Below are 27522 nucleotides of genomic sequence, written 5' to 3'. Positions count from 1 at the left end.
TATGCAAAAAAAAAAAAAAATCAATCAGTTGTGGCTCTGTTTTCTTGTTCTTTTGTCAACTTTACAGTGACAACCAGTTACTGGGGCTCACGCTGTCTTCCATCATTCATGTCTTTTTAATTCTTTCTCTAACAGACTTAAAACACACTTTTTTCCATAGCTAAGATGCTGGCTCCCCAAAACCTGCATCAGCTCATTAGGTTACATATCTTGAATTCCTTTCTCACTCCTTCCATTGGCTCAGTTTCTCCAAATATCAGACATTTTGCCTTTACTTCTCAGTCCTTTTCCATTTCTTATGTTTGCAATTCATCTTTTAATCAGCTGGCTGGTATTCTAAGACATAAGAAAAGGTGAAAGGCATTAGAAGAAAATCAGATTCCATTTCTCTGCTGCCAAATACACTTCCTGAATCTAAACACGGAATCTAAACAGAACCGAAACATAGCAATCTCTGCCTCCAATTTGAAGTCTGAGCACTACAGGGAAGGCAGCATAGTGTTAGGAAAACACATAACAGAAGACCAGAATCAAATGGAAAGAGACAGAAGAAACAGACAATAATATTCAACTAATACTCAGCTGAGATTCTTCAGTGCTATTTATTACTTTGCAGTACATGAACACAAGTAGTTTACCAAATTCTTCCTATATAAATCAAGATGCATGCAGATCAGCATTCCATTAAGATGTATGTATGGGATTGGAAAAGCACTTAGCAGTGCAAGAACACTGTCAGAAAGCTGGCAGCTATTAAAATAATTTGTTCTGTTTAATTTATTTTGCAAGGGCTAACTGATTCACTGACAAATGAGCGGGTCGTATTCTACTTTGCGTATAGCACAGTGGTATTGTTCAAAGCGTGTACAGAAATTATTAGAAAGCGTGTTATCAATACAAGCCTATGATTCTAGCATTTTATCCAAATCACAAAACTTTTACTTTTACAGAAATCGGTGGCATTCCATTTAAGTAAAATATTAAAAGAAAGTGTTTTACAAATTTAAGTACTTAATTTTTACTGTCTCCTGGGAAGTAAGCAGAGGAACTCCCTGCTGCACCTGTGTATTATTCAGAAATAGTAAAAAAAATTTACCATTTTGAATTAAATACCATCTTTGAACATAGTCTGCAAAAGTAAGAATTCCTTATGAAGTGATCACTGACCACCTGTTCTGAAACAATCAATCCAGGTGATCTGTTTGGTTATCAGGAAACATTGAGATCGAAACATGAAGCTAATTTATTTAAGGGTTCTGTCTGAAGGACAAGACACACATTATTTACCTTTTGTTACCTTTTCACTTCTAAAAAGAGATTGCATTCTTGCAAGTTAGAATGCATGAATACGCATTTCTGTTTTGAGGGATTTTTATGTATTCTTAAGAGTTGTACATAATAAGCAACACTTCGAAGAAATTAACGCTGGAAAGATTTCAGTAGTGTAAAACAAGTTTGTGTGTTTCTAAATTAATATTTAGGAGCAAATTAGTTTTTATAATTTATTTGAAGCATTTATGTTTTGACCACAAAGACAGCAAAACTAAAAGTTAGCATGAGACATGTAACTTGAAGAGCAATATTAACTAAAGTATGAAATACATTATTTATGCAAAATACCACAGTTTCAAGCTATAAATCAATTAGAGCCTTAATTTCATTAATTTTGGTTTGTTTTACTTCACTTGCTGAAGGCTTTTTGGTAGCAAAGGCTCCTGCTGCAAGTTCCCTCTTCTTTTTCTGAATTTTCAGCATATTTTCTTCCACTGAATCCTTCACAATGAACTGAAATACCAAAAAAAAAAAAAAGCCCCACTGAAATTAAGGTTTGGGTTTTTTCGTGTGTTGTTTTTTTTTTTTTTAATTAAAAGTTTAGGATGAGAAATTTAGGTACTTTGGGGGAAAAAAATAGTTAAAAAGCTGAGTACCCTAAAGCACAGTTACGTTATTTTGATATTACTTTGTAAAGAAAACACAAGAGGGAAGGGTTATAAAAGCAGTTGGAGGAAAAGGTTTGGCATTTTCTTTTTTTTTTTTTTGCCCCCCTTTTTTTTAAACACTTATTGGAATAATATCTATCTCTTCTTTGCTACTTATATTAGAAGAAACCTGTCCTCAATTTCCCAAGTAATATTTTTGTGACTGGGTACTAATGAGACAGACCAGCTGCTCTTCTGCAGCTAAACAAGCTGCTATGACAAAAGCAAAAGCATTCTACATACCTTCAAGACAATAATCTGTAACAGCCAGGCTAGGCAACAGCAATACTACCCCATCTTACTCACTCCAAATAGCTCAACAGGGACATCTAATTTCTAACATTATTATTTCACGGGAAATAGCTTACTTTTAGTAAAATCTTATAATCCAAAGCCCACACGTCAAAAATCACACCACAATTTAAGTTTACTGGTGAGACATATGATGTCACAATTCTTTTAAAAATACTAATTTATTTATTCATAACCAGAAAACAGTTCAAACAGATCATCTCTCAACTCACCTTAGTAATAACAACATTATGCTTCTGACCCAGCCTGTGACACCTGTCAAAACACTGGTCTTCTGCAGCAGGATTCCAAGCCTATCAGTAGCAGCAATGAACAAGTTAAATAACCTCCCTTCAAAATACAGAGCAAGATGCACACGGAATCACGAAGAAGTTATTGTACCACCAGCTCTTGAGCAAATATTACTTGCAGATTAATTACCCCCAACCTAACGTCTCACTCCTTAAGTATCCCGCGATAAAGAAAGCTTTGAGCACTTCTGGTTATATATTCGTAACAAGTAGGAACTTCAGGTAAATGCTTTAAAAACTAAGTTTGTCAGGAGTTTAGGAGACACCAAAACAATCTTGTTACCATTTTAATTCTGAAATAAACACTGCATATACTAACTGCCTCGGTACCCTTTTCCTGATAGCAAAATCTAAAGGAACTGAACACAGGCAGTTATTTATCAGTAGACTAAGTCCCCTGACTGTTAAGAAAGCCCATGTATACTTCCACTAGTATATGCAGTAATCACCAAGTTAGGTAAACAAGAAAATTGCTGAACACAAAATGGTAGTGTAGCTGCTCCTACTTATACTTGGGATATAACACTAAATATAAGGATTTGTGAAATGCCAAGTCTGTGCTCTGCATTTTTCCAGCATGTTTTTTCTATCTAAAGGTATAGCGCTACTAGTTCTCACAGAATGGGTATTTAAATCTACCTAAAATGTAGTAATGTTCTGCCTGTGATAAGCAAGTCTCGTGCAATGGGCTCACCTTGCCATGTCACCCACATACTGAAAGGTACCTAGGAACTCTTCTTAATGACTCCTTTCTATCAGAGGGGGGAAAAAACAGCACTAGGCTAGCACAAAAAATCATTTTAGATTCTAAGAACCTCTGATGCCTAACCACGCTTAAGACATCAAGCTGCAAGATAAAAGCCAAACAAGTCTTGTTTCTCCAATCTAAGGTAGCGAGCAGAGGTGCAACAAATGATGTATCTGTCACTGCAAGATGAACATTCCTGGCAAGCTACGTATGGCAAACCGTTCTAATACTAATCTGACTGTACAAACAAGATGATGTCTTGAGGAAAGACCTAGCCCAAACATGCACAAGCATGTTCCATTCTATCTTTGCTGTAGTCGAGGAGGACCAAAGTGTACCACTCTCACTCTTCTTCTCTCATCAGTCCAGCAAAGGAAAACTGAATTGCAATACCTCTATGCCTTTCTGCAATACCTCATATAAAGGATACTATATTTTACATGGGAAAATATGAAGAAACTTGAGCCTCAGAGAAACATCTGTATACTTGTGATACTCTCACATTAAAGGTTCGTATTTCTTCCTAAAGGTGAGAATTCAGCAGATGTATGATTGTATTTAAACAAACAAACAAACAATAAAAAAAAAGGGGGGGGGGATAGAAAGTAGTCTGTGGTTGGATAAATGTTTCTCCCTTGCACTGTGGTGTAACCCCTCTCAGAGAAAGAATGCAGACCTCTAAGCGATAGTTCTACAACAAATCCACAGAATTTGAGTAGAAAAACTGGTTACTCCACTGGCTCCAGAGGTATTTCTGCTTCTTAAATCCTATTATTGCTGCTAATTCACTTCAAGGAATGCTTATGCATGACCGAATCTCATTTAGCACTGAACATTCAAAAGTGAGATCATAAAGGATCATGTGGTCCCACTGCCCCTTCATCAAATACAAGGAGTCAACCACTGCCACTTAGGATGGTTACCAGCAGGATGAAGAGATGTTGTTCAGTGGCGTAAATGCAATTATATTTGGCTCTGGTTTGTGAGGTATAACTGTTATACTGTAGATGACTCAGTGTTAACAATGCTTAGCTTATTTTCTTACAACTGCTTGCCGCAGGACAGTGTATGCATTATACCTCGTAAATTATCTTCACAGAAAATGAAAATTCTCTTGGATTTTCCATAAGTTTTCTTATTCAGGGAATTGGTTTAAAAAAAAAAAAAAAAAGCAGTTGGACTAGATGGTGTTGTAGGGCCCTTCCAACAGAACTATTCAATGCAACACATACAGAAACAATACTTGTGAAGATGTATCGCAATTCCTGAAAAACCTTTTTACAAGGCAACTTCTCCATACTCTCACTCATATTTAATTCCTTTAGTTTATTAAGTAAATAGCATTTGTCTTCATGCTGTTGTTATCACTAACCCGATATCCAAGCTAGTACTTTTTCTTTACTATGGGTGTTACCAGGTGCCCAAGTCCAAAGCTACAGTATTATTTTCACATTTACTTTGGTTTTGTTTTCAAGTGCACAAACTGCAGAATTTGTCTCCGTTTCCAACTGCCAAAAAACTAGGGCATCAGAGCAGAGGAGTAAATAGTGGGGAAGGGAGGAAGTGAACAGAAAAACTTCTATTTTGTACAATGACACAAGACATGAGCCAATTCTGTTAAGACTACCATTTTGCTATAAGTCTAATTTACATTTTTATTCCTTACAAATAATTTTGCATTCCTGAGTGCTTTAATGAAAGGAAAAAACTTCCTAAATTTAGATATCGTCATCCTTCTCAGTCTCCTGCAACCACAAAAAGTAACCTCAGACTAATGTCTTTTTTTATAAAAAAATTCACAAAAGTAACAGAAGAGACTAGAGCAGAGAAGCACTGCATTATAACACAGAAAGAAATATACTGTTCCTGAAATTCCACTTCATGGCTTTTAAAGTTATTAAATGGAACAAACAGAAAACCACATTCAAAAGTATCAGAAAGAAAAAGAAATAAAGAAGGAACCAATATCAAATACTACACTGTAAGGTGTCACACCACTTTCTTAACAGTACTACTAGCATTCTTTCCATTCACAGTAAATAAACGGACAGCACAAAAATATTGTGTTAAAACAAAAAGATGCCGGGGAAACAAATTAAGAAAAGCCCTATTTGCCCTTTAACAGATACTCATCAGTGGCGTTCATTCTCAGAGGGGCTCTCCTTCTACCTCTTAGGAAAGCTACCAAAGGAGCTTCACCTAGGTTAAGCCAGGTCATTAGGAACAACCCATTACTCACAGGATCCATTAAAAACACTCGGGAAGCTGCTGTCAGATTTAATCCAACTCCACCTGCTTTCAGAGACAAAAGCATTACAGTTGGGGATCCTGCTTGGCTGCTTTGGAAACACTGAATTGCTTCTACTCTTTTCTTCTGTGCCATTGACCCATCCAAACGAGTAAAGGCAAACCCTGATTCTCTGAAGAGAAAGTAAAAATGTTCAAGTTAACAATTCATTTTCTGTTACAACAGGAAATAAATACATTAGAATCCTGACCTCTACTTTGAAATGCATATTTAAAATTCTGCATTTCACAGGTTATACATTAAAAATAACAAGAATGAGATTCATGGCTTTATTCCACTAAACAAAGTATTTAAGTAATTTGTTCCTCTTCTGAAGTTCTAAAAATCAAAAGGATACTATATTCCTTGAGAGATCTTTCTAAAAGACCGTAAAAGCACATGTTTATTAAAAACTACAGTAGTTCTACTTACTTCAAGGGGTTTTCTATCAGTGACAGGAAAGTTGTGAACTGAGAAACAACCAGACATTTAGCAGTTGGATTATCCCTCCGTAGTTCTATCAAAGCATGCATGAGAGCATTTATCTGAAATCAAACGAAGACTTATGCAGCTTACTCTGACTTGGTTAGATTCCACTCCTACAGATGCTTTGATGAAGTTCACATCAATTGAGAAATCACTGTTCAGTAATACCTTTTAAACAAACTAATCTTAATTCTGCGGGTAGGGTTTCTTTTAGTTTCCAAAGGAAACTAAGGGTTGAACACTGAACAGTCATGAACTACAGAGTGGTTGATGATGCTCTGGGGAAGAGGATTCACAAAGCCGTTTTCCAGACATACTTCCCACTGTCAGGAGTCAAAAAGTCCCCTACCTCCAGGGCATATTGAAAAAAGCAACAGAGTACCAGAACTCTGAAAAGTAAGGCTTAAGCAAGGGACAGCCACAAGGCGAGTGCTCTACTGTAGCGATACTCAAGAAGCGAGAAAGGCTTCCACCAGGAATATTCAGGCAAGCTATGCAAGACCCTTGGCTAGGTATGACAGAGGATAAGGAGGCACCAGAAGCACTCTTGGGACCAACATGAGAACAAAAGGAGCAAGGAATTGGATCTGAGGCAGAGGAACGTTGCCAGTTTTCTCATGTAAGGTTTAGCTATGATGAGGTAAAGAACCACTAACTAGAGAATGCAAGTAACTGCACCAGGTAAAAGAGAAAAAAAAAAATTAGAATCTTAATTTAATCCAGAGCACTAGTGTCCTAAATTCATTCTTAGGTCTCCACGGAAAGATTTTTAGAGAATAAATTATAACCAACTTTTGAAAGAACAATAACTTCATTACAAATTAAAATTAAAAATGTAATGTTTCAGAAAAGCGATCTCAAAACAAAAAGGTCAAAGTACAAGCAGGAAGATTTTATTTTTGGCAGTGAATGCACAATGAAGGCAAGGCAAAAAACGATGTGGCAGACCTTGAGAAACAGGTCTGCAAAGTAAAATAAAAATATCTCACTAGGTTATCTGACAAGTGTTACATTGAACATTTGATGCCCATTTAGTTTTCCCCTCTAGACCAGACTATATATTCTTTAGGCAAGTTTTAAGAAAGAAGGATTTATTTAGATTTTTAGTTTCCAAAAGTAAATTAACAGCTGAATAGTTTCAGTGGTTATAGAACTACACTATCTTCAGAAACAAAACACAAAGCAACAGCTCTTTTACCAAAAGTTTTAGTTAATTAATACACATTTATGTACTGCACAATGACCAGCACCAAATTACAACTGGTGCTCCTTTTGTCTTGTTTCTCTGCTGCAAAATTTGTTTGTGATGAGCTTTTCTTATACATTTTCTCCTGTGCTGGCCAGACATGCTGTGCAGACTTTTAAATAATAATTTAAAGCATGTTACGCATATGTAAAGTATGTTCAGCATGTTTACATAAAAATTCTAGAGAGTGCTCTACAAAACCATAACGAAAGCCAAGTAAAACACAAGGGAACGTACCTTTGAACTGGATATCCACTTCTGATTGGACTTCTTTCCATTACTGAAGTCTATTTCCTCTTCTAGGGGACATTCCACCAAGTGCTCTACTCGAAGCTCATTCCTACAGAGAGGGCATCTGGCATTTGGCTACGAAAAAGCCCAAATAACATTAGAAGAAACATATTAAATTATTTCTAGTGAGTACTAAAGATCACCTTTATAAAGCATCTTTTATGAAATTATTATATTGGTGTTCGTACAAAAAAAAGTCCTCAAGGAGTACATTCATTCTTGTAACACACTGCTTTGTCATTTCTGACATAACAATCAAAATATTTTGTTTGTGATAACATTAAGGTGACATAAATGCTACATGTTTTAAAAACACTCACCCTTCCTTAGAAGTGGTCTTCTTTCTGAGCATATTTATACTTGGAATAAGCAGCTCAAGATTTAAAAGCAAGCAAATACTTGGGCTATGGGGAGAAGACTATTTCAAATATCAGAAAAATAAACCATCTTTCAAAGACAAAATCTTCCTTAGTTACAAAGAATGACCTTTTACCCTTTTCCTTTAAAGCCTGCACAGCAATAATAGCAGTCTGATTAAATATGCTTTGTCAGGGCCAGACACAGGGTATCTTCTCTTTTTCCCCAACAGACATGAGAAATGAGACATAATTTAACACCAAAGGCTTTTTTCTCTGAAGCATACTCTAGATAAGGCAAAGTTTAGATTTTACACAATAACACTTCCATAGGACTACTCACAAAATTTAACAGAAGACTGCGTGCACTACACAAATACACAACTTTGTGAAGCAAAAGTAACAGACATGAAAAACTTTTGCCTAACAGAGCAACCCTTTAAAATTAGCTAACTCAGTTTATATAGTAATCTGGCCACAGAACCAAGGCATCTTTAGACAGGCTGCAAAGCAGACCTCACAAAGCAGATGAGTACTGGGGGCTGCTAATCTGGAATGAACCTCTAGCCAATTAAAGAGGCTGGCAGTCATAGTCTGCATACACTAATTTATTGCAGCAATAAAGATATCCTTCCTTTCAAGAGACAGAATCTTAACACAAAGGAATCTGAAATAACAGTCTCCAAAACATAGTTACAAATGAACCACTGCTGATTTGACAGCAATCCAAAAATCCTCCAGTGACGAGACAAAATAAATGAATTCTAATAAATCTGAAAAAGTTTTCTGGAAAAAATCCTAATAGTGCTCATAAAGATTATTTTTTTTTTCCTTCCTTTTTTATTAAAAGGCCCACATCTTTCTGCATCCCTTCTCCAATTTAATACTGTAATTAAAAACAACAGAAAACCCAAAACACAGCTGAACAATGCCAACAGAGATACGGAAGACTTGCAGTGAAAGCATATGAAAGTGACAAAAAGTGTCTCACGATCAACAATTAGAAGAAAAAAAAAAAAGAATGTTTTAATGCATATCTGGTAAGCTTTTACAACAATGCAGTTAATACACAAAGGCATTAGATTACTGTAGAGATTTTACAGCTTTATTGGGACTTCTGCGTAGGATCTTTACTTACTTGCACAACTCTGAAGCTAGCCTCAATGAAAGATCGAAATGAAGAAGGTGTTAACTCTCAAGCTGTTAAGTACTAAGAAGTTTTTCCAATTTCAGTAAATACTTTTAGGTTAACAGTAGAAAGATAAAATGGTCTCCAAGTTTGTAATACAATGAAAGGCCCAACTTTTCACTCAGCAGTTTAGTGTTGGCAGCCTCACATCCCATTCCTCACTGATGGCTTAATGCTGTCATTTGTATTAATAATGGAAGCCACAGGCATCTTGCTTGGAAGAATCCTGTTTGAACCCAAGCTGTTTTGGGGGAGAGGGTATGAGTTTGTTGGTTTGCTTTGTTTTTAAGGTGGTAAGTACAGTACTTTCCCGAGGTATTTACTAGGAGAGAGTTGCATTGTAACCATTCAGGCACAGGAACTACCCAACTGAGATGCAGCACTAGGACAAATACATAGCATAGGGAAACAGTGAATTCCCCAACTCTGGAATTTAGATGTCTGTCAGTGTTTTGACTAGAAGCTGCAAAAACTTCCTTGGAAATTGACTGAAATCAGGAATCAGTGAGTAAGCCTTTCTTTCGTTCAGAATGACTGCTTTATAAACTCAAGATAGTTCAAAAGAACAGACTACAGCCACCTCTGTTCAGACTTCACTACTATGAAAGCAGTCTATGGAACAATGTGGGATTGGACAAAGGCCCTAGTTCTGCAGATTACAAGGTCCTTTCTAGGCAAAGCATAGTAAATAACTTGACTGTACAGTCAAGTAATACAGGTTCCATCACATCATAACCCGATTTATTTCTCCACAAGCCTAAATACACCTGAAGGTTGAGTAGGGGCACCAACTCTGCTACAGACACATCAAGAACCTGTGCGCTGGAAAAAGGCCTCTGCAAGTGCTCTTTCCTTAGAGAATAATTTCACATCACTAGTTTCCCTCAAAATTCCCAGAAACTCTTGACTGGGATATCTGCATCAAAACCTTGCATGTCTGGCAATGAAACAAAGCCAATCTACGTGCCAGATGGACAACAACTGCCACCTTTGTCTTGTTAGGTTGACCGATTATGCACAAGCAGGGACTAATTTGTCCCCTGCTGCCTCCTATAAAGGACACCACCTAGGTTCAGCCTGGGGCTTGCAGCCCTACTGTGGCTGAGCAGGAGGCAGAACAATTCCAGAGAGGAAGTGCAGCAGCACTGGATACAGATGGTGAGACTACCACCCTATCAGATTGCCCTAGAAAGGAAAGGGCAAACAAGAAGGAAAAGTACAGCTTAGAAGCGCACAAGAAAAATAAATGCTATGTTTTTCAAAAAAGCAAAAGACGCTCGTCCATAAGCTTATTCTGAAGAGAGTCTAGAGAAGGGCCATAAAGACGGTCCTCTAGCAAGGCAGCTATTTCATCTAGAAGGTTATCAGCTTGGAATAAGGAGAGTAGACATGATTTGAGTTCAACAGTCAACTTCCAATACACAGCTTTGGTCTCTTTTAAGCACAACAATACATACATGCATCACATCGCATACAAGCAGTGAAGAGGCATCCAGCCATATGGAGGTATACAATGCTGCACTGGATGCCATCACTTGTACCCTAGGGACAAAGTAAGGTGAGAACTAGGGAAAAGGTCTTTGAAAATACTGATGGACCTTAACACTGTTCAGTTTGACAACTACTCTCTCCATAGTTTGACTTCAGGCCAATAGTTTTTATAACCCAGCTGATAACTAGGTTTACACTGATCACCATTTATGATTTAAAAGAACAATAGCAAGATGGTCTTCTGGTGATACCAGTTCATTGCTTTTGAATAGCTATTACAATTAACTGTAACCATAGGACAACCAACCTGTTCACTTCTGATGACCTCAAAAATACATGGCTTGCAAAACACATGCGCACAGCGTGTTATCACAGGAAGAGTCAGTGATTCCAAGCAAACTGCACATTCTTCATCTGAACCAGAGCTCAGAACCAACTTCATTTTACTCACTAATGTCTCACGCAGTTCTTCAGGAGTTTTATTATCTGCAAATATAGAAAGATACTCAAAACCAGATTTCCACACAGGAAACACTCCGAGCTGGCACACATCAACACAGTTCCATTGATCAAAATGCAATTAGGACAGTTTATACACAATGACAATCATATGGCAGCTGTTCAAGTAGTAACAATACTACAGAGATGACGCTATTTATAGTTAAGATTGCTTTATTTTTTAAGTAGAGAAATTCAAATCATACTTACTAGTTACTAATTCATTCCTAAATAATTACTGAACAATTATTCAATCATTTCTCCATCCTGTATTTTTCAGGAAGATAAATTACAACCTTCTAAAAAAGTTTCTGACCATATCTCATTGGTCTTTCTGAAAAATCACACCTATACCAATGGCAACTCAAAATAGGATTTTTCAAAATATTAAATTTGAGAAGTCTCAAATTTTGAGTATTTCAAACAGACTATACTTTCTTCTGAAAGAAATGCATATAATTTTTAACACTAGGCAGCTGTACAGTTCTGGCTTGTCAAAAATAAAATTTCACTCTCCTTTCAGTCCTCTGTGTTCACCCTTTCTTACAGCCGTAACAAAGTCAACAGTTTTCTATTCTGCTGAAGAGGCAATGGTTCTGCTGACGTGGCTACCAATCTACAAGCCATTCCCCAAAGCTCCTCTACACCTTCTCTCCTGAGGCAAAGAAAAAAAATTTGCTGTAATAGCACTTCTGTAAATTATTACAACAACAGATATGCTGCTTTTTAACAAGCCTTCTGCACTTGGCTCTGCAGAGGTCCTCTTCAGTCATTTCTGTATGGGCTGTCAAAGTTTATTAAGTCCTGCTTCCAGCCTTCATAACTATTCATACTTCATTGCTTTCATTCATATTTGAGTATGTGCTCGAGTACCCACTTCTCAAACGTATCCAAACATATTATGGTACCAAAAAAAAAAAAATCCAAGTAACAAAGCTAAAAGTTCAATAATCCAAGCTGAAAAGACGAAGGCTGAAGCTAGAAAGCTTGGAACACACACAAATGTTGTTTCTGTTCTTGAATACAAAGTGCAAGTCCTGTTTTTAGAAACACAGGAACCAAAAGCAGTCACTCACCAGCTGAAAAACTAGAAGATGTATTTATACAAAGATGAGGATGACAACAAAGCTGCCTCAATCTGAGCAGGACACCAAGGATGTCAGCATAGTGAGCTAGTACAGTCCCTTCATGGAAAAATCTGAACAAGAGTTTTATTGTTAGTATGAAATGCTACAGCCTGAAGTAACAGATGACATCAAGTGATCAAGTTTAGCTGTTAGAATGATGTTCTGATTTTTCACTTTCCTGTTTGAATATATTTTCTCAAATCCTCTTCTGAAACAAGGTACAAAATGCTACCAGTAGCATATTCTACCAGAAGAAATGCTAACACATGGTGACAAAAATTTTAAGGCCATTCTTTACGTATCTGGTATCCCTTTCTGTTTCTTGCAAGACAGAACTTCTAATACATAGTTCTGCAATAGTCTCTAGTTCACTCTTCAGAACTGAACAGATGCTATGCTAATTTGCAATTATTAGCTTCCGGCATACAAACTTGGCTACTAGAGCTAACAATCAAAACTTCCAAAACACAAGTCTGTGATAACAAACTTCAACCTTCAGGGTTAAGAAAGCCTTCTACTTACCTGCTAATAGCAGCTTTGCCCTCCTCCTTCACAGACTGATAGATTTGTCTCTCTTCCTCTGTAAGCGTAACATGCTGAATAAGTACTTTACGTTCCGGTAACTCCAAAATGGGTTTTCCTTTAACCTTACTTGTTTTAGTTCTTCTAAGGGTAATACTCCTAATCAGAGACTGTAAACGCCTAAAAACACATATACAGACAATATATTACCCATCTGGGGTTGGTTTGTTGGTGAGGGCTTTTTTACCCCCTGTTTATTGCATAAATACATGTTCTGTACAAAATCCAAGCCCAGTAGTACAATATAAATCATTAATCTGAAATATTAAATAATTTGAATTATTTAATTTGAACTAAAAAATTGAAATAACAACTGATGACACATGCATTTCAATTTTAAACGCGAAACACTAATTTGTCACGTTGCCCAAGCACTGCCACTCATACTTGTTCACAAACCCTTTCGGAACACTTCATACCCAAGTCCTCCTGGAGCTCCCATTGTGACTGGACGTTGAATTGTTCTGTGCCACCACTCTCGATCAGTAAAAGGTTTCAGTTTTAAGAAGGAAATTAGAGACCACAAATCCTTTACAGAATTCTGAATAGGAGTGCCTAAACAGAAAACAAACAAAGAGAAAAAGATTGTAAAACCTCAAAGCAACTAAAACTTACAAATTTTTAGTAAAAATGAAAGTTCTGTGCTTTCTCCAAACCATACGCCAGGGACAAGTTCTCTCATAACTAAGTTGACATGTCATTAAGTATAACACATATTATTTTCTTAATTAAAATATTACAAAACACTTAAATATATGAGAGTGAGAAAACTGCAGCTCTCACTGCTAGGAAGATTTGGATGTTAATCTTTCCATTTCAGCTTCACCAACAGTGGTTACATCATGATCTTCTTTAAATTACACTTAAGGATCATAATGCTTGCATGGTCCCTGGCAGTTTCTAGGATGACTATTACATTTCAAAAAGCTACTGAAGTTTGCATAAGTATGTAAGAGTGTGAGCTTCTAACCAGATGTAACATGCCAGTTCATAAATAGGTCCCTTTTTACTTGCACTTCCACCAAACACAACTAAAAGAAGACACAACTAAATCACTGCTCAAAGACAAGTTTAAAAACATTCCAAATGAATCTGATGCAGATAGACATTAACCATCTCCCAGAAAAAGCCAAAGTGGAAACACCAAGTGGGAAACACAAGATGGTGTTATACTAAGGTGATCTGTGCTGCATTTCCTCTGGTGTCAAATATTTTACCTGTAAGTACCCATCTTCTGTGTCCCTCCAGATTTAAGGCAGCTTTAGTTTGCTGAGCATTTGGATTTCGTATAGTGTGCCCCTCATCCAACACAATTCTCAGCCACTTGACTTTGTGTAAAGGGCTGTCACCTCTGATCTGAAACAGAGTATTTTTTAAATCTTTGACTCAAATTAAAATCCTTTTTTGCAATTTGGATTAAGCAAGCTATGAATATAACAATTCCACAATTAATAATGGATAGTATTTATTCACATCTTGTTTATTTATCAGCACAGAAGAGCAAAACTAAGGATGAGGCGTTCCTTCTTTTAGATTTAATGATTCCTGGAAAACGCTACTAATCGTCTTGAACATGAGGAATGAGCTACAGCTAAAATAAGCTAAGCCTGAAAAGAAGAAAGGCTTCAAAGACACAGAGATATGGAAAATAGATCAGAGAGCAAATTAAAAGTTTGTATTATACTTAAAGATGTAATCTTCAGGCTTTTAAAATGGCTGGAATTTCTATGAAAACATCACTTTACAAATACATCTCATGCAATGAGCTACCTGGTTGCAGCCCATGTGCAACAAGAGCTACTGAATTATGCTTTCATATGCTCCATATTCTTTGAATTTGATAGGGGAAGGCAGAAATGGGAGCCTCATGCCACTGAGATTTGGGGACATTTACATACTTGCCATCCTTTTCTATCCTTAAGAAATCTCTTCCTTAAACTGCCATAATTGCAGCCAAATAATTTTCTCTGCAGGAGCAATCAATAAAAAACTCCCTTCGTTACCACAGCGAACACGTAAGAAGGTATGTAAAGCAAAACTACAGCTATAACCTTTTGATTGCCCACCAGAATAGCACTTGAATATACTGCCATCATTAGCCCAAACACTGGGAGTCTTGAACAGTAAGGGATCTTCAAAGAACACTTTCTCATTTACTTACTCCATAATCAGTAGCTAAGATGTTGTATGTTGTCAATACGATGTCTTGTTCTGAAAGAACTGATGGGTCTTTGCTACGGTCAGAACCATAATAAACATAAATATTTACATGAAAATCTTGGTGGATATGTTGTTCAAACTGGTCCTGAAAGAAAAGTTGTCAAAAGTCATACAAAAGTTACTGTGTTACCACAGGATTGTTGGAATAAAATTATTGTAAGTTGCCAGTTAAGGCACTAAAACCCACTTCCTCTAGCTCTGTGACATTCTACATCCACTGACATAACAAAAGCAATTTGAATTTGGGTTTCTTTTTACCTCTCCAGCCAGGTGAGAAGAGGGACCAGAAGTAGTCACCTCAGTCATTAGTAACAGACACAGTATTACATTCTGATAACTCTAGCTCTACTTCTCGCACAGTATTAATGCACACCCTGATGGTATATGCATTTCAAAATCCACTGTTCCTCCCAAACTGTAACGGAAGAGCTTTTATGTTCTTTTCCACTTTCTACCTTCATCTTCTCTTTGTATATTCTTTCACTGCTCATTTACAGGTTCTTCCCCTTACTGGGTTAACCACTTAAGTTTTAACATAAATGATGGCACAATTGTCAAAGTATTCATTTTAAAAACAGTGTTTATATTCCCTACATTTGTTCTGTGAAACACTTGGCATACAGTAATCTCGACAGCCAATAAAAATAAACAATTTAACTTTTGAAGCACCAAATTCACAAGTTTTCTTTTTAAATACTTAATTTGATTTTGAATTGACGAAGAGAGTACTTATTTTTTTCCACTATTTGATGTTTCTCAATTGTATGATTTCAATGTTTTACCTACGTTAAAAGATTAAACTGTTTCCTTTTCTTATTAATGTTCTAACCAGAGACAGCAAAAACTTCCAAATAAAACATAACTTGAAAGTTAAAGATATCCCCTTAATATTTGTATTCAAAATGCCATGAAAACAAAAAAATTTAACTAGTGCAGAGACGGAGCTAGAAGGGCCCTTCGGCCTGTTCACCCTAGCAGACCTACTCCCACAAATCACCAACAAGATCGCCAAATTACTGAACACCTCTAGTAAATGTAAAGTCACATGCATTATCAATAAAGTACAATAATATTTTATTCTGAGCATGCAAGAAGAAGGACCTGTCTCCTCCACCTTCCTCATCTGGTTTAAGGAGTTAAATCACATGAGTTCCAGAAGTGCCAAAGTGAACCTGCCTTAGTCAAAAGCAGGGAATGGAAAGTGAGCTCACTCTTTCCGATAGTGGTGAGCTCACTACTCATGGAACTGCACTCTCATTACACTACTACTCCAGTCTTTAAATTTCCATCAAATAAACCTCCCTCGTGAAAGCAGCTCTGTTTCATAAAAAAGGAAAACCATGACCTTTTATTAGCATGAGAGACTACAGGGAGTACTATTTCTACAGAGTCATAATCAACATATATCACATTTACACATTAAAACAGCTTAGCACTTACAATCCAGTTGCTTAGGACAGACAGTGGACATACAATCAGAGTTGCTTTGGGGCCATCATCAGAATATTTCTTCTCAACTGACTGAACACTAGCAGTACCTGAGAAAACAGAAGTCATATTTAGTGGCATAACAGTTCACTTTAAAGCAAAGTAGAAGTTCAAGAAACTTATGGTTTCTCTGTATTTCTCAAAACTCTGTATTTCTTCACCTGAAGAGCATCAAAGCAATTTATGAAGGCATAAGCTTCATTTATTAAGTCAGATATGTGTAACACTTCAGCTTTAAAAAACTCAGAAATTAGTATTATCTCTTTATCCCTTCATTACCTTTTCTCTTTGTTTGTCTTTTTAAACAAGTAGATGAAGGTAGAAGAACAGATGCAAAGCCTTTATCTTCTTGGATAACGCAGGAAGTTGCTGCAAAAAGCCAGACAAACATGATTTTTCACACCATGCAGAGCACGTGAGTGCTTTTTTTTTTTTTTATGACACGCTTCATAAACATCAAACCTGTTAACCAAATTACTTCTCTCCAATACAATAACGTAGAATATCTCGAGTTGGAAGGGACCCATAAGGATCATCGAGTCCAACTCCCTGCTCCTCACAGGACTACCTAAGACTAAACTATGCAGCTAAGGGCATCGTCCAGACGCTCCTTGAACTCTGACAGGCGTGTGTGCAGAAATATAGTATCTTATAAATCTATTTCAGGATATGAATCTTCAGAGGAATGCAGTTTACCAGTCATTAAAAAAAAAAGTTTAGCACAGGTTCACTCCAAGTACTTTAAATCTAAACTTAACTGCTTACTCCAGAGTACCTGTAGCCTTTCCTTTTTTTTTTTTTTCCATGCAAGATACTTAGTTCAACAAATGACACATGTTCTTGCCTCTTTATGATCACATTTCAGGTATTTACCACAAAAGATGGACTTAATTTTTTGAATGTTTTTCCAACCATAGTGCCCTGACAACAAGTCTATGTCAAATTCTAAAAATCTTAGCAATTCTGTTTTTCACCATCCATTTGACCCTGCTCATAGCTTGTTACACCACCACTGGTTCAGCTAAGGAAACAAGCTACAACACTTAAGACTAAAACACTGCTTTCCCGTTCAGCAATTTCTAAAATTTTCTGCTTAAAGTTTTGGTTGAATTAAAAAACAAAAAAACCCCAAACAAACAAAAAACAAAACAAACAACAAAAACCCCAAGTATTTTAGTTAATTCCTTTTCCAGTTAATCAGAAATCCTATTCAGTTTGGCTTCAGCAAGGAAGACACCAGGTGTTTACAGTAAACAATTAAAAAAAAAATTCCTTGCAACTTACTTTCTGTTCGTTGCAGCAGCCATTCTTTAGACTCTCCCAAGTCACTGCTTCCTGAATATCTGGGTTTCTTGGCTTTATCTCTAAGATATCATAATTAAAAAAGAAAAAAAAAAAAAACCCACCCCAACCCACAGCTCTACTACTGCTTGAATTTACATATTAAATCTCAAGAGCATAAAGCAAATGAACTTGATATTGCAAATAAGATACCACTGTGATTTGAAAATTTTCTCTTTAGAAGGGTTAGAAAAAGGGAAAGCACAGAACACAGAGCTGCAGGGTGAATGATGCTCCTAAAACTTGGCACAGATTATCGCTAAAGTTCACGCCAACTATAAGAAGAGGCTAGCGTGGTGCGAAGGTTCAAACACATCAGTAAGCTTCACGAAGTTGTGAAGCTTAAAGAGATCAGCTCAAAGCTGTCTCTGTCAGAAGCATGCCTGCAAAGTATCTCTTAACCACTTAAAAACCCAACTGATACTAGAAGAAAGATTACTTCACAGCCAGTTTTTTAGATGCCACACATTGATGTTATTGACACCTTTACTACTGAAGGAGACATCCAAGCACGCAGTCATGCAAGCCACGTACAATGAGTTAATGCTTTTTTAATATATTCCGAAGTGCAACACAGATACAGAACACTTATGATAACTGTGAGCAGAAGTATAGCATACTGAAAGGTGAGGAGAGAGCAGGAACAAGTTTTAGGCTACGGTTAATCATAACCAAGTACCACTTTATTTTTACTCAAAATCCATGTAGCAAACCAACAAAAAGAAAAAGATTATTCCAGCTATCTACCTTTTCGGAAGACAACTTGAGTGTTTCAACGGAGTAGTTTCAAACTTTTTTACGTTAGAAACACCAGGCTCCATCACATTGCTAGAGTCTTCATAAAGAAGAAATTAGTATTCATGAAAAATATACATAGTCTTCAGCTTGGTTATCAAACCAACTTTAGCATAACTTGATCAAGAACAAGTACAAACTTCCTTTAAAACGACCTTAGATCTGCATGAGACAAGTACTACTGATACTGCGATCACAAATGAAAAATAAAAATACTCTTAAAACAATCTTAAATATTTACAAAGTCATAAAACGTGTACTGGGTTTGCAGGTGGTCAAAAACAAACTGTCAAGAAAAGAGGAAAAAACAAATGTAACCACTGTACTGTTAACAAGCAAGGGTAAAGTTTTAAATAATGCTAAATGGTAAAGGTTTTTTACAGGTCAAACCTTACCAATTAATGATTTCTACGTTGCCCAAAACTAAATGAGTAACAGCAACATTAACAGAAAAAAATGTGGTAACACCACAGATGTGCATGTGGGGGTTTTGAGGGGGCTGCAGGGCGATTGTTTTGTTTTGTTGGGGTTTTTTAAGGTCTTCTATCAGGTATTGAGCAAAACATCGCCTCTGCGCTCTGCCAATAATAGCATATCAGAAGCAAATGCGAAAAAGAAAACGTGTTAGGACAGAGCCGATATCAAAACTGAAAAGCAACCGCATTTGCAGAAAGAGTTTTGCTGTAACTCAGGTAAGTAAATCCATGCTTGAATTCCAGACTTAAGCTTCAGTAAAGATTTTTTTTTTAATATTAAAAAAAGTTTAATACAATTCTGAAGATGGAAAAACTTGCAAAGACTCAAGAAATAGGCATTAATTTAATGTACAATTGAATGAGAAATGGGGGGGGGGCTGCAAGGGTTTGAAAGATTTTTCTTTCATCACTTTTTCCAATTAAATAATAGTAGAAACAGGCTCTCCCCTCACTGCTGTAAATAGTATGTTGTTAAAATGCTTGATGCTCTGGAAAAAAAGAAATATCTTGGATGCTGCTAGGGATTTCAGCTGTGGTAAAGGTTCTGATTTTCTGGTGACACTCATATTGACCCCCAGGAAAGTCTGCATTTTCTCCCTTCCAGAGTACTGATAAAAATAACTTTCAGAGGCACGACAATGCGTTCTCTCCTCATCAGTCCCTTTCATTTCTCTTGTGCTACCAGTTAGCCCATCCATATTAAAATTCCTTGCATGGGAGGACAGTGAGGGAAAGTTACTGCAAGAAAAATTCAAGCCCCATACATTTCTCCAGTCATTTTCAAGAGCATGATGAGTTACAAAACATAGTAACAGCAAGTATAATTTTTCATATACATGTATAAATTCTCTCAATACAACCTGAAAACTACAGGTGTGATAAAATCCTTCTAAATACTTGTCATTTGCTCATTACTTAAAAATATTTTTTTAAAAAGTGACTTAATACAGAACCTAATTACAATTTAACTACTAATGTTTACTGTTTAAACAAGATTCTAACAGATGCGTAAGTGCTCCTATTTTATCTGCAAGGAAGGAAAAAAGAAAGTAAAAGGAACGCAGAATCTATTTCCTGGATGTGGTAACTTCCCTAGCAGGGGTGCAACTTTCTCACAAGGCACTTAATCTTCTCATACGTTAACTGAAACACCTTTAAAGGTATGTTTTAAATACTTCTCTGAGACAGTTTGTCAAAAGTTTGTGAACTGACTACTGACTAACAGTACCCCAGCTAATAACATTAATTATCATGCAAACATTACTGGACTTTACATAGTTTGCTGTCACCTTTACATAGTCTGCGTCCAACGTTGTTCATGCTGTTAGTACCAGATTCCTATTGAGGAATGGAAACTTTTATTCTTTAATGTAGCAACTGGAAAAAATGCCAATAACGTTATTACACTAATCTGACTACTGATTAATTACTGCTCTGAAACATGAAAGAAAGACTCGCTCAGTGGCAAGTCAGTCACTTAAAGCTGCTGAAAGAGCTGTGCTTTTTTTTTTTTTAGTAGCCACATACAGAGTTCAAGTGAAACCGTACAGAGGCAGAGGAGAGAAACTCAGTCTACACGGCTGCCCTAGAAAGAAAACAACTAGTAACATTTCCCAGTTAACATTCTGAGGTCAAACACAAAGCGTTATTTTGTTAAATTCAGACAAGTATGGTAAAACAAAACAAAACCCCCAGCCTTAATACTCTCAGGGAATACTACATAATAAATCACCTAGTCCCAGCATTTAGTTTATTTCATCATCTTGAAAATCGTATTGTAACGAAAGCAAAAAGCACAAACTACTCTACCTAAGAAGAGTTTGCACATTGGTGTTAGTTCACTAACTGTAGTTTCCTCTCCTCTCTTCATTTCAAGTATTTGGCAAAAATATAAACAGTGCTTTATTTATGTACTTTATACCAAGACCCTCTGCTTGCTATTTTGGTTGTTTCGGGCACTTCCTCCAAACCACACAGGAACTATGCATGCACACCCCCAGAAAAAATACCACTTCTATTTGTGCAGTCACAACTTGCCTATAGGAGAAATTTATAAGAAACTTAAAAATTTACAAAAAACTTAACATTGCAAATGTTTATGTCTTCATAAAGTCTTCCCTGGAGTATACTTAAGCATGCACTCCTAAGATAACACAGTCTACAGCTCAATTATACACTCTGAAGTAACATAGTCCACCTACTTTAAACTAATCTACCCTATTCTTCCTCTTACTTGATGTACTTGAATAACTTTTTCTACAAAATGTATACAAAGTTCACCATACAGAAAGTTACTAGGCACAAGTTTTTTTATTAACTGCTATATTAACTCTGTTAAAACAATCTTTTTCTTTCATCTCACCTCATAAAACTTATCACTTGTGATCTTATCAACAGGAAGAGGCTTGCCATCTTGAAAATTTGTGAGAATCAATGCAATAGTAGTAAGTGTTTTACCCTGCATAACAGAAAAGAACATCATATTTTCTACAGATTAAAATGAACCAAATGACCAACCAATCAAGAAACACGCACACATGTTCTGTATTAAAAAAAATTCAAGCTTGGTAAGTATTATTACCAGTCCCATATCATCAGCCAGGATTCCTCCAAGAACATTTTGAGGTCGCTTTTTTTCTGCGAAATTTGTAAGTATATTGTAATAGAAGTTACTTCTCTCTTCCCAAAATGGTGGCAAATCATTACTGTTCTCACGTGAAACCATCCAAGCTAAAGCCTGCTTCTGATGGGGAAGCAAGAGCGTGCCAACAGCCTGCAGATTAAAGAGATACATTATGCACTGTTCACATATTAAATATGACATTCCATTTTTGGAAGAAAAGTTTTTGTATAAAGTCTTTTGTATCTACTATTTTTTTTTCCGATTCAAGCATCTTCTGTGTCCAGACAACAAAGCTAAATATGCATCTAGATGTTTAAGTGTTTGTATTTTTATAGAAAAACGTTTCTAGCTTAAGACATACCTCTGCTCCTTCCATTTCACAAGTTTTATCATCTTCCTTCAGATCCTCAAACAATTTGTCAAATTCACTTTTAAGCTGCATAGATAAACACAAAAATTGCAATTAAAATGATTGCAATTAAAAATAACCTCACTAAATAATCAATGACTCTATTAAATTACAATTACCTGTCATACAGTAGTCAATATAGATAGGTCTACCACTTTAGACCTGATTTGCTGGAATATGTTTGTTAGCTACTGCTATACAAAAATTAAGTTCAGTTTTTCCAAGACAAACACATGCCAATACAAGCAAGAGCTTGAGAAGGGATAGCTAAATATATTCACATCCTTGTACAACACTCACTAAAGTAACTATTTCACTCTCATTTGAAAGAGCAAACAAAAAGCAAAACCAAAACCAAACCACTACCCAACCCTTCACATATCACCCTGGGCCAAATCTGAAGATAAAAAGTCTGGAAGCCTGATTTTATTTTCATTTGAGAACTTAACATACTTGTTATCTGGTAAAGCATTAGGACAGAGAAAAGAAAACACACCACCACAACAATGTAAAAAAACTCTTGAACAACCAAAACCTCCCCAAATTACACAGGACTCAAGGCTGTCACCGCTAAAACATCTGCTTACAGTATAAAAATGAAAAAGCTCAGAAGTTCAAGATTACTTCAAAGCAAATCTGTGGTTCAGAAAAGAAAAAAAAAAAGGCAACACAGACTTCCACTTCACAAGCACTGTTTTATTAATGAAAAAGTTAAAGGCCCCCACTGTTAAAATTCCAACTTTCAGGTGTTTAAGTATGAAATGCAAACCTGTTCAGTTGTCAACTGCACAGCAGCATGAACCGGAGCGCAGTAACTTGGACCAGCTCTCCCAGAAATCCCCTCTGATCCAAAACCACATTCCGAACCTAGTTGTGATTAAAAAGATACTGTTCTGAAACACAACAGTATGATGACTTCCCAATCTCAACCTTCACTGGCTCACGAGTAACGATGCTGATCCGATTGTGGGATGTAAGACAGTATCTTTCACCATTTGTCTTTTAGCCTTAATTTATCTTTTACTTTCAGTGGGCCTCAAAGGCTTTCCACAACGCTTCGTAGGACTCACAGGTGCTATGGGTTGGGATCCTTCAAGATGGCAACCGCATTTCTTAAAAATTGTTGTGTTACATGAAATTTGATTTGGTAACAGTACAATGACTGATAACACAAAATGCTTTTTTACTCCAAACTCTTTCTGTTAGCTATGTGCAATAGAACCTACAAGATAAAAACTGAAATCCTGCTATATGTAGAACAGATCTATCCCTCACTAAGTGTTTATTTCTGCATGCATCCTTACTCCTGACTACCACCTGCTTCCACAAAGCCTAGTTCCAGGAGCACAGGTGCTTTTTGTGCGAGGCTGGCTCTGCAAAGCATCAGGTCTCCTAAGCTTATTTGTTCAGAGACATCTCATCTCTATTTGCCCACACCTCACTAGTAGGATACATGTCCTAGCACTCTGCTGAAAAGCAGCGCTGTCCCTGAAACTCCCTATGACAGGGTCTAACCAGTTTCTTGAAAAAAATTTTTTTTCAAGTCTGGAGAAATGCACGGAATCATTATGGATTTTTAAAGAACTTATGGAATCGAGTATATTTCTGAGGTTGCTCAAATGCCTCTCCAGTTGCTGGCAGGTAACATAAAAGATAGGACACAAAAGTACAATTCCTATGAAGTTTAAAATTAATAGCTGTGGGCTCTGCATTATTCCCCAACTAAGTTAAATAAATAATTTTGTGAATGACAGCACTACGATGAGGATTAAGCCCTTAAACATTCCTTCCAACCAGTGGCAAGTTCAATCTGAATATTTCAAAAAAGAAAGAACCCCAAAACTTCAAGACTTACCTTTCAGAGGAGGAGCCAATTTAAATCCATGCCTTTTTAGCTGATCTAGCACTGCTTCCTTGTTTTCTTCTTTTCCCCAAAAGCTCATTTGTACAGGCATGGTAAAGGTATTTTTTGCTCCATAAGGGACAACCCTGATAAAAAGCAGGAAAAAAACCCACAGGTTTTTTTAATTGTTTTTTTTATAATAAACCTTGTTATTTCTTCAGAAGAGGTACTCCAAATTGCTTATCTTCATCAAAACACAAAATGTTCCAGATAGGCATTAGTACTCATACTGTGTAAATCTTTTATACTAACCACTACATGCAGTCAATTTAAGAGTTCCACAACAATCTTTAAAGAATTTGCTCTAGCTAGTGTCTCTACATTTTATCGTATATGGGAAAGAATTAACTGTATGCAAGGAGTTCAACAGAAGAACAAAGAGTCTGAAAACACGAAGCTTTAATTGTATTACCAAGAGTTGTCATTTCTGTCAAAAGAGAACACTTATAAATAGTTTTCAGAATTTGCTAGTGTAGCAACAAAAAACATTTCCATTATTTATATTCATGGAACCAAAAGCATAATCTTCACACTTACCCTTCAACAAATGCTAGTTTGTTGTCCATAATGCCTGCCAATGCTGCTGCTAGCTCTTTTTTTATATGGCCTACCTGCTCTCCATTCACATTATTTACTTTCACTGCATTTTTATCATAAGGATTATTGGGCTCCCTCTGAAGTGCAACCATTTCACTGTTATTAACCTAACCAAAACAAACAAACAAATGGCAGAACACAATGCTTTAGTTGCAAATTATTTGCAGAAGTCTCTACTATACATTTACTTAAATATTGTGAAGCTTAAGGATTAATTTGGTCTAGCATTCTGTTCAGTCTAATAATACTACGTATTCCAACTACCAAAAGCATTACAGAAGAGCTCCCTGATAGATGTCAGCAAAAGTATTCCGAAGAGCAAGAACTACGTTCAACTGCTAACACATTTAGTAAGGGAATAAATATCCCTTTTTGTCTGTATAAACAGCTCAAAGACCTAAGTTATTGCTTTCAGTCACTTTCATTTGCTTTATGTGGGTAAGCAGAGCTACCAAGTAACTAAACCAGATTTGAAAGCTTGCTACTTTAATTAAATCTGGAATTAAAGTTTTAGATTAAGTACTTCCCATGAAGAATGTTGAACACAACAAGTTGGGGGGGGGGACGGGACACACAATCTATTAAAATTATACTTCTTCAAAAGTTCTAGGATTTTTTGAAATTTAATTAAATGTATTTTTTCCTGAAGCTGACGATAACTTTTTCTTCTGCTTTGTAATTTATCACGCACTTACAATCCCCGTGTAGTATCGCAATCCAACAACACTTCCTCGCAAAGTTCCATATAAGATAGCTGAGTCTGTATCCTCCTCTGTTCCAGAAGTGTCACCTGAAGAGAGGAAGTCTTCCAACCTAAGACTGGAGTAGAAGTCAGAAGAAGAAAAACGGGAATAGTTTTCCTCTCCTCTGCAGATGTTATATTGAGAGCATCCTCTTGCAGAATCTCTGCAGAAAGAAAAATTGTTAAATACTTGGCAATTACTTTAATTAATAATACCTTGTGATCTATTTTACGCCTTTATATAAGGCTACCTATAAACCCCAGTTTTACAACTCTATTCAGATAATATTTACCTGGAAACATTCAAAAAGTTTTATATTAGGAGAAAACTTTGCCATTTTTTAATACTGAATACATCAGTTTAAGCCAATTACAATAAAGAGCTGACAACTTAACTGACAAAAAACTATGGCATTTGTGCATTCTGCCCTACCTTCCCTCACAGATTATCTTTGTCAACATTAAGAATTCTCCAGATCTAGTTACATCTGTAATTATACCTGGCACAGCAAAATTTCCATGTATTTTCCTAACACCAATTTTTCCTCATCTAAGAAAAAGGTTACATTTGTAAGTGATTAATTCTGTGTAACTTCATGCCTATATCCACAAGAGTTGAAATGCTAAAACAACTGGTCCCTACATATTTAGTAAGCTTACCTTCACACCCTGACACCTACCATTAATACTTTATAACACACTTGAGAGAACCAGCTACTCCAACCTAACCCGGGTAATTACACTATGTACCTGCAATACAAACCCCCGTCAGCCAGGTCCCCTGCTGGTGAAGGGCTACACCTGGTAACTCACGGTACTGCACGCAGACGGGAACATCTCTGGCCACGCACCGAGTGCGTGACTGAGTGAAGATGGACACACTAACAGCTGTTTTAATCAAGTAATACGTAACAATAAAATCTCAATACAAGTTCCAACTGACGCGTAATAATCATGACCTTTCGTATATCCCAAAACTACCCTACTGTGTTGCTGGACTAATTTAAGAGTACTGCCAATTAAAATAATTACTTTCCATATCCTAGTTATTCAGAGCTTGGCAGAGTAAACTTTGGTTTCTTTTGCAAATGGTATCTCAAGTTACTGTGTAAGCGGCATTTCATTTTCTCTGACAGAAAAAAAAAAGAGTTCGAGAAGCTTTGCTCTGAGCTAACTGCAGATGAGCCCGCGAGGGGTTAACCAGAAGCCATTTTGCCGCTGCCCCGCTGAACACCCCTCCGGGAGCCCTGCCCGAACGCAGAAGCCACATAAACGGCCTATGGCACCCAGCACCGACAAGAAGGGGCCGGCGGAGGCACAGAGTTTCTACGCTAGCCACCTCCGTTCGTCCCGCCGCCCGCAGGATACGGCGCGAAGCGGCCGAGCGCAGGCGGGACCCGCCGCGATGCGGATCGGCGCGGACCGGACCGGCGCGGCACGGCACGGCACGGCACGGCACGGCACGGCGCCCGCCGCCGCCGCCACCCCCCCCGTCTCACTTGGGCAGCCTCCCCGACATGGCGCCAGCAGGGCTCCCGCGGCCCGCCAAGCCCAGCGAGCGCTGCCCCAGCCACCGCTCCCGGGCCGCGAAGCCGCGCCCGCGCTCCAGACCCGACAGCGGCAACCTCCAATCCCTGCCAGCGACTCCGCAGGCGCGGGCCGCTGCGGGCCCTAGGGACCGGAAGAGGACGCTTCTTTGCCCACCCCGGCGGCAGCGGCCTTCCGGCAGCGCGGAAGCCCCGGGACGGGCTGAGCCGGCGACGCCAGCCGGAGCGGCGCGGCAGACGTGCTGCGCGCCCCCTCTGCGGGGCACCCGGCCCTGCCAGCACGCCACGGGAACCGCATCGGACGAGTGGTTGTGCTAAAATAACCTCCTTGCAGTGGTAGAGAGCGTGTGCAATTAACCGCAAGTTACAGACAAGAACATGTTTACGAGTTTGCAGAGATGCCCGGAAAATGAAAGAGGATGCAAAGGGCAAAGCACGAGGTTGTCAGAATGTGATTTTTCTGAAAGTTTATCTTGAAATAAGAATCTGATTTAGCAAG

At 37.4% G+C, this 27522-nt stretch overlaps 1 protein-coding gene across 2 annotated transcripts; it reads right to left on the bottom strand.

The window, feature by feature from the left end:
* Window positions 1-433: 433 nt before the first annotated feature.
* HLTF (helicase like transcription factor) lies at window positions 434-27170 on the bottom strand. 2 transcript variants are annotated; one of them, XM_072867156.1, is made up of 24 exons: window positions 26976-27170; window positions 25430-25640; window positions 24675-24841; window positions 24090-24223; window positions 23004-23101; window positions 22187-22261; window positions 21784-21975; window positions 21565-21660; window positions 20492-20540; window positions 18679-18766; window positions 17875-17954; window positions 16870-16959; window positions 16543-16640; window positions 15044-15187; window positions 14100-14238; window positions 13302-13437; window positions 12823-13002; window positions 12250-12371; window positions 10983-11161; window positions 7586-7714; window positions 6049-6161; window positions 5569-5749; window positions 2504-2584; window positions 438-1785 (listed from the first exon to the last, which is right to left on the bottom strand). In XM_072867156.1, the coding sequence occupies exons 1-24, from the start codon at window positions 26993-26995 to the stop codon at window positions 1633-1635; spliced, it is 2955 nt and encodes a 984-aa protein (XP_072723257.1). In that variant the 5' UTR covers window positions 26996-27170; the 3' UTR covers window positions 438-1632. The 2 variants fall into 2 exon arrangements, with proteins under 2 accessions (XP_072723258.1, XP_072723257.1); XM_072867157.1 differs by lacking the exons at window positions 24675-24841; window positions 26976-27170 and having other exon boundaries at window positions 434-1785; window positions 25430-25615.
* Between the last annotated feature and the right edge of the window lie 352 nt (window positions 27171-27522).

Source organism: Ciconia boyciana, chromosome 7 (genome assembly GCF_034638445.1).
Source record: "Ciconia boyciana chromosome 7, ASM3463844v1, whole genome shotgun sequence".
NCBI lineage: Eukaryota > Metazoa > Chordata > Aves > Ciconiiformes > Ciconiidae > Ciconia > Ciconia boyciana.
Note: the sequence above shows the minus strand (reverse complement) of the source record. Positions and strands in the feature narration are given on the sequence as shown.

Excerpts from the sequence above, each read along its gene's own strand:
- HLTF (XM_072867156.1), bottom strand. The coding sequence starts at position 26,995 with ATGTCGGGGAGGCTGCCCAA. Across the intron at positions 23,102-24,089 it reads ATTGGCTCCTCCTCTGAAAG|GTTCGGAATGTGGTTTTGGA; the intron begins GTAAGTCTTGAA and ends AATCACAACTAG. Across the intron at positions 22,262-23,003 it reads TGCAGTTGACAACTGAACAG|CTTAAAAGTGAATTTGACAA; the intron begins GTTTGCATTTCA and ends TTATCTATGCAG.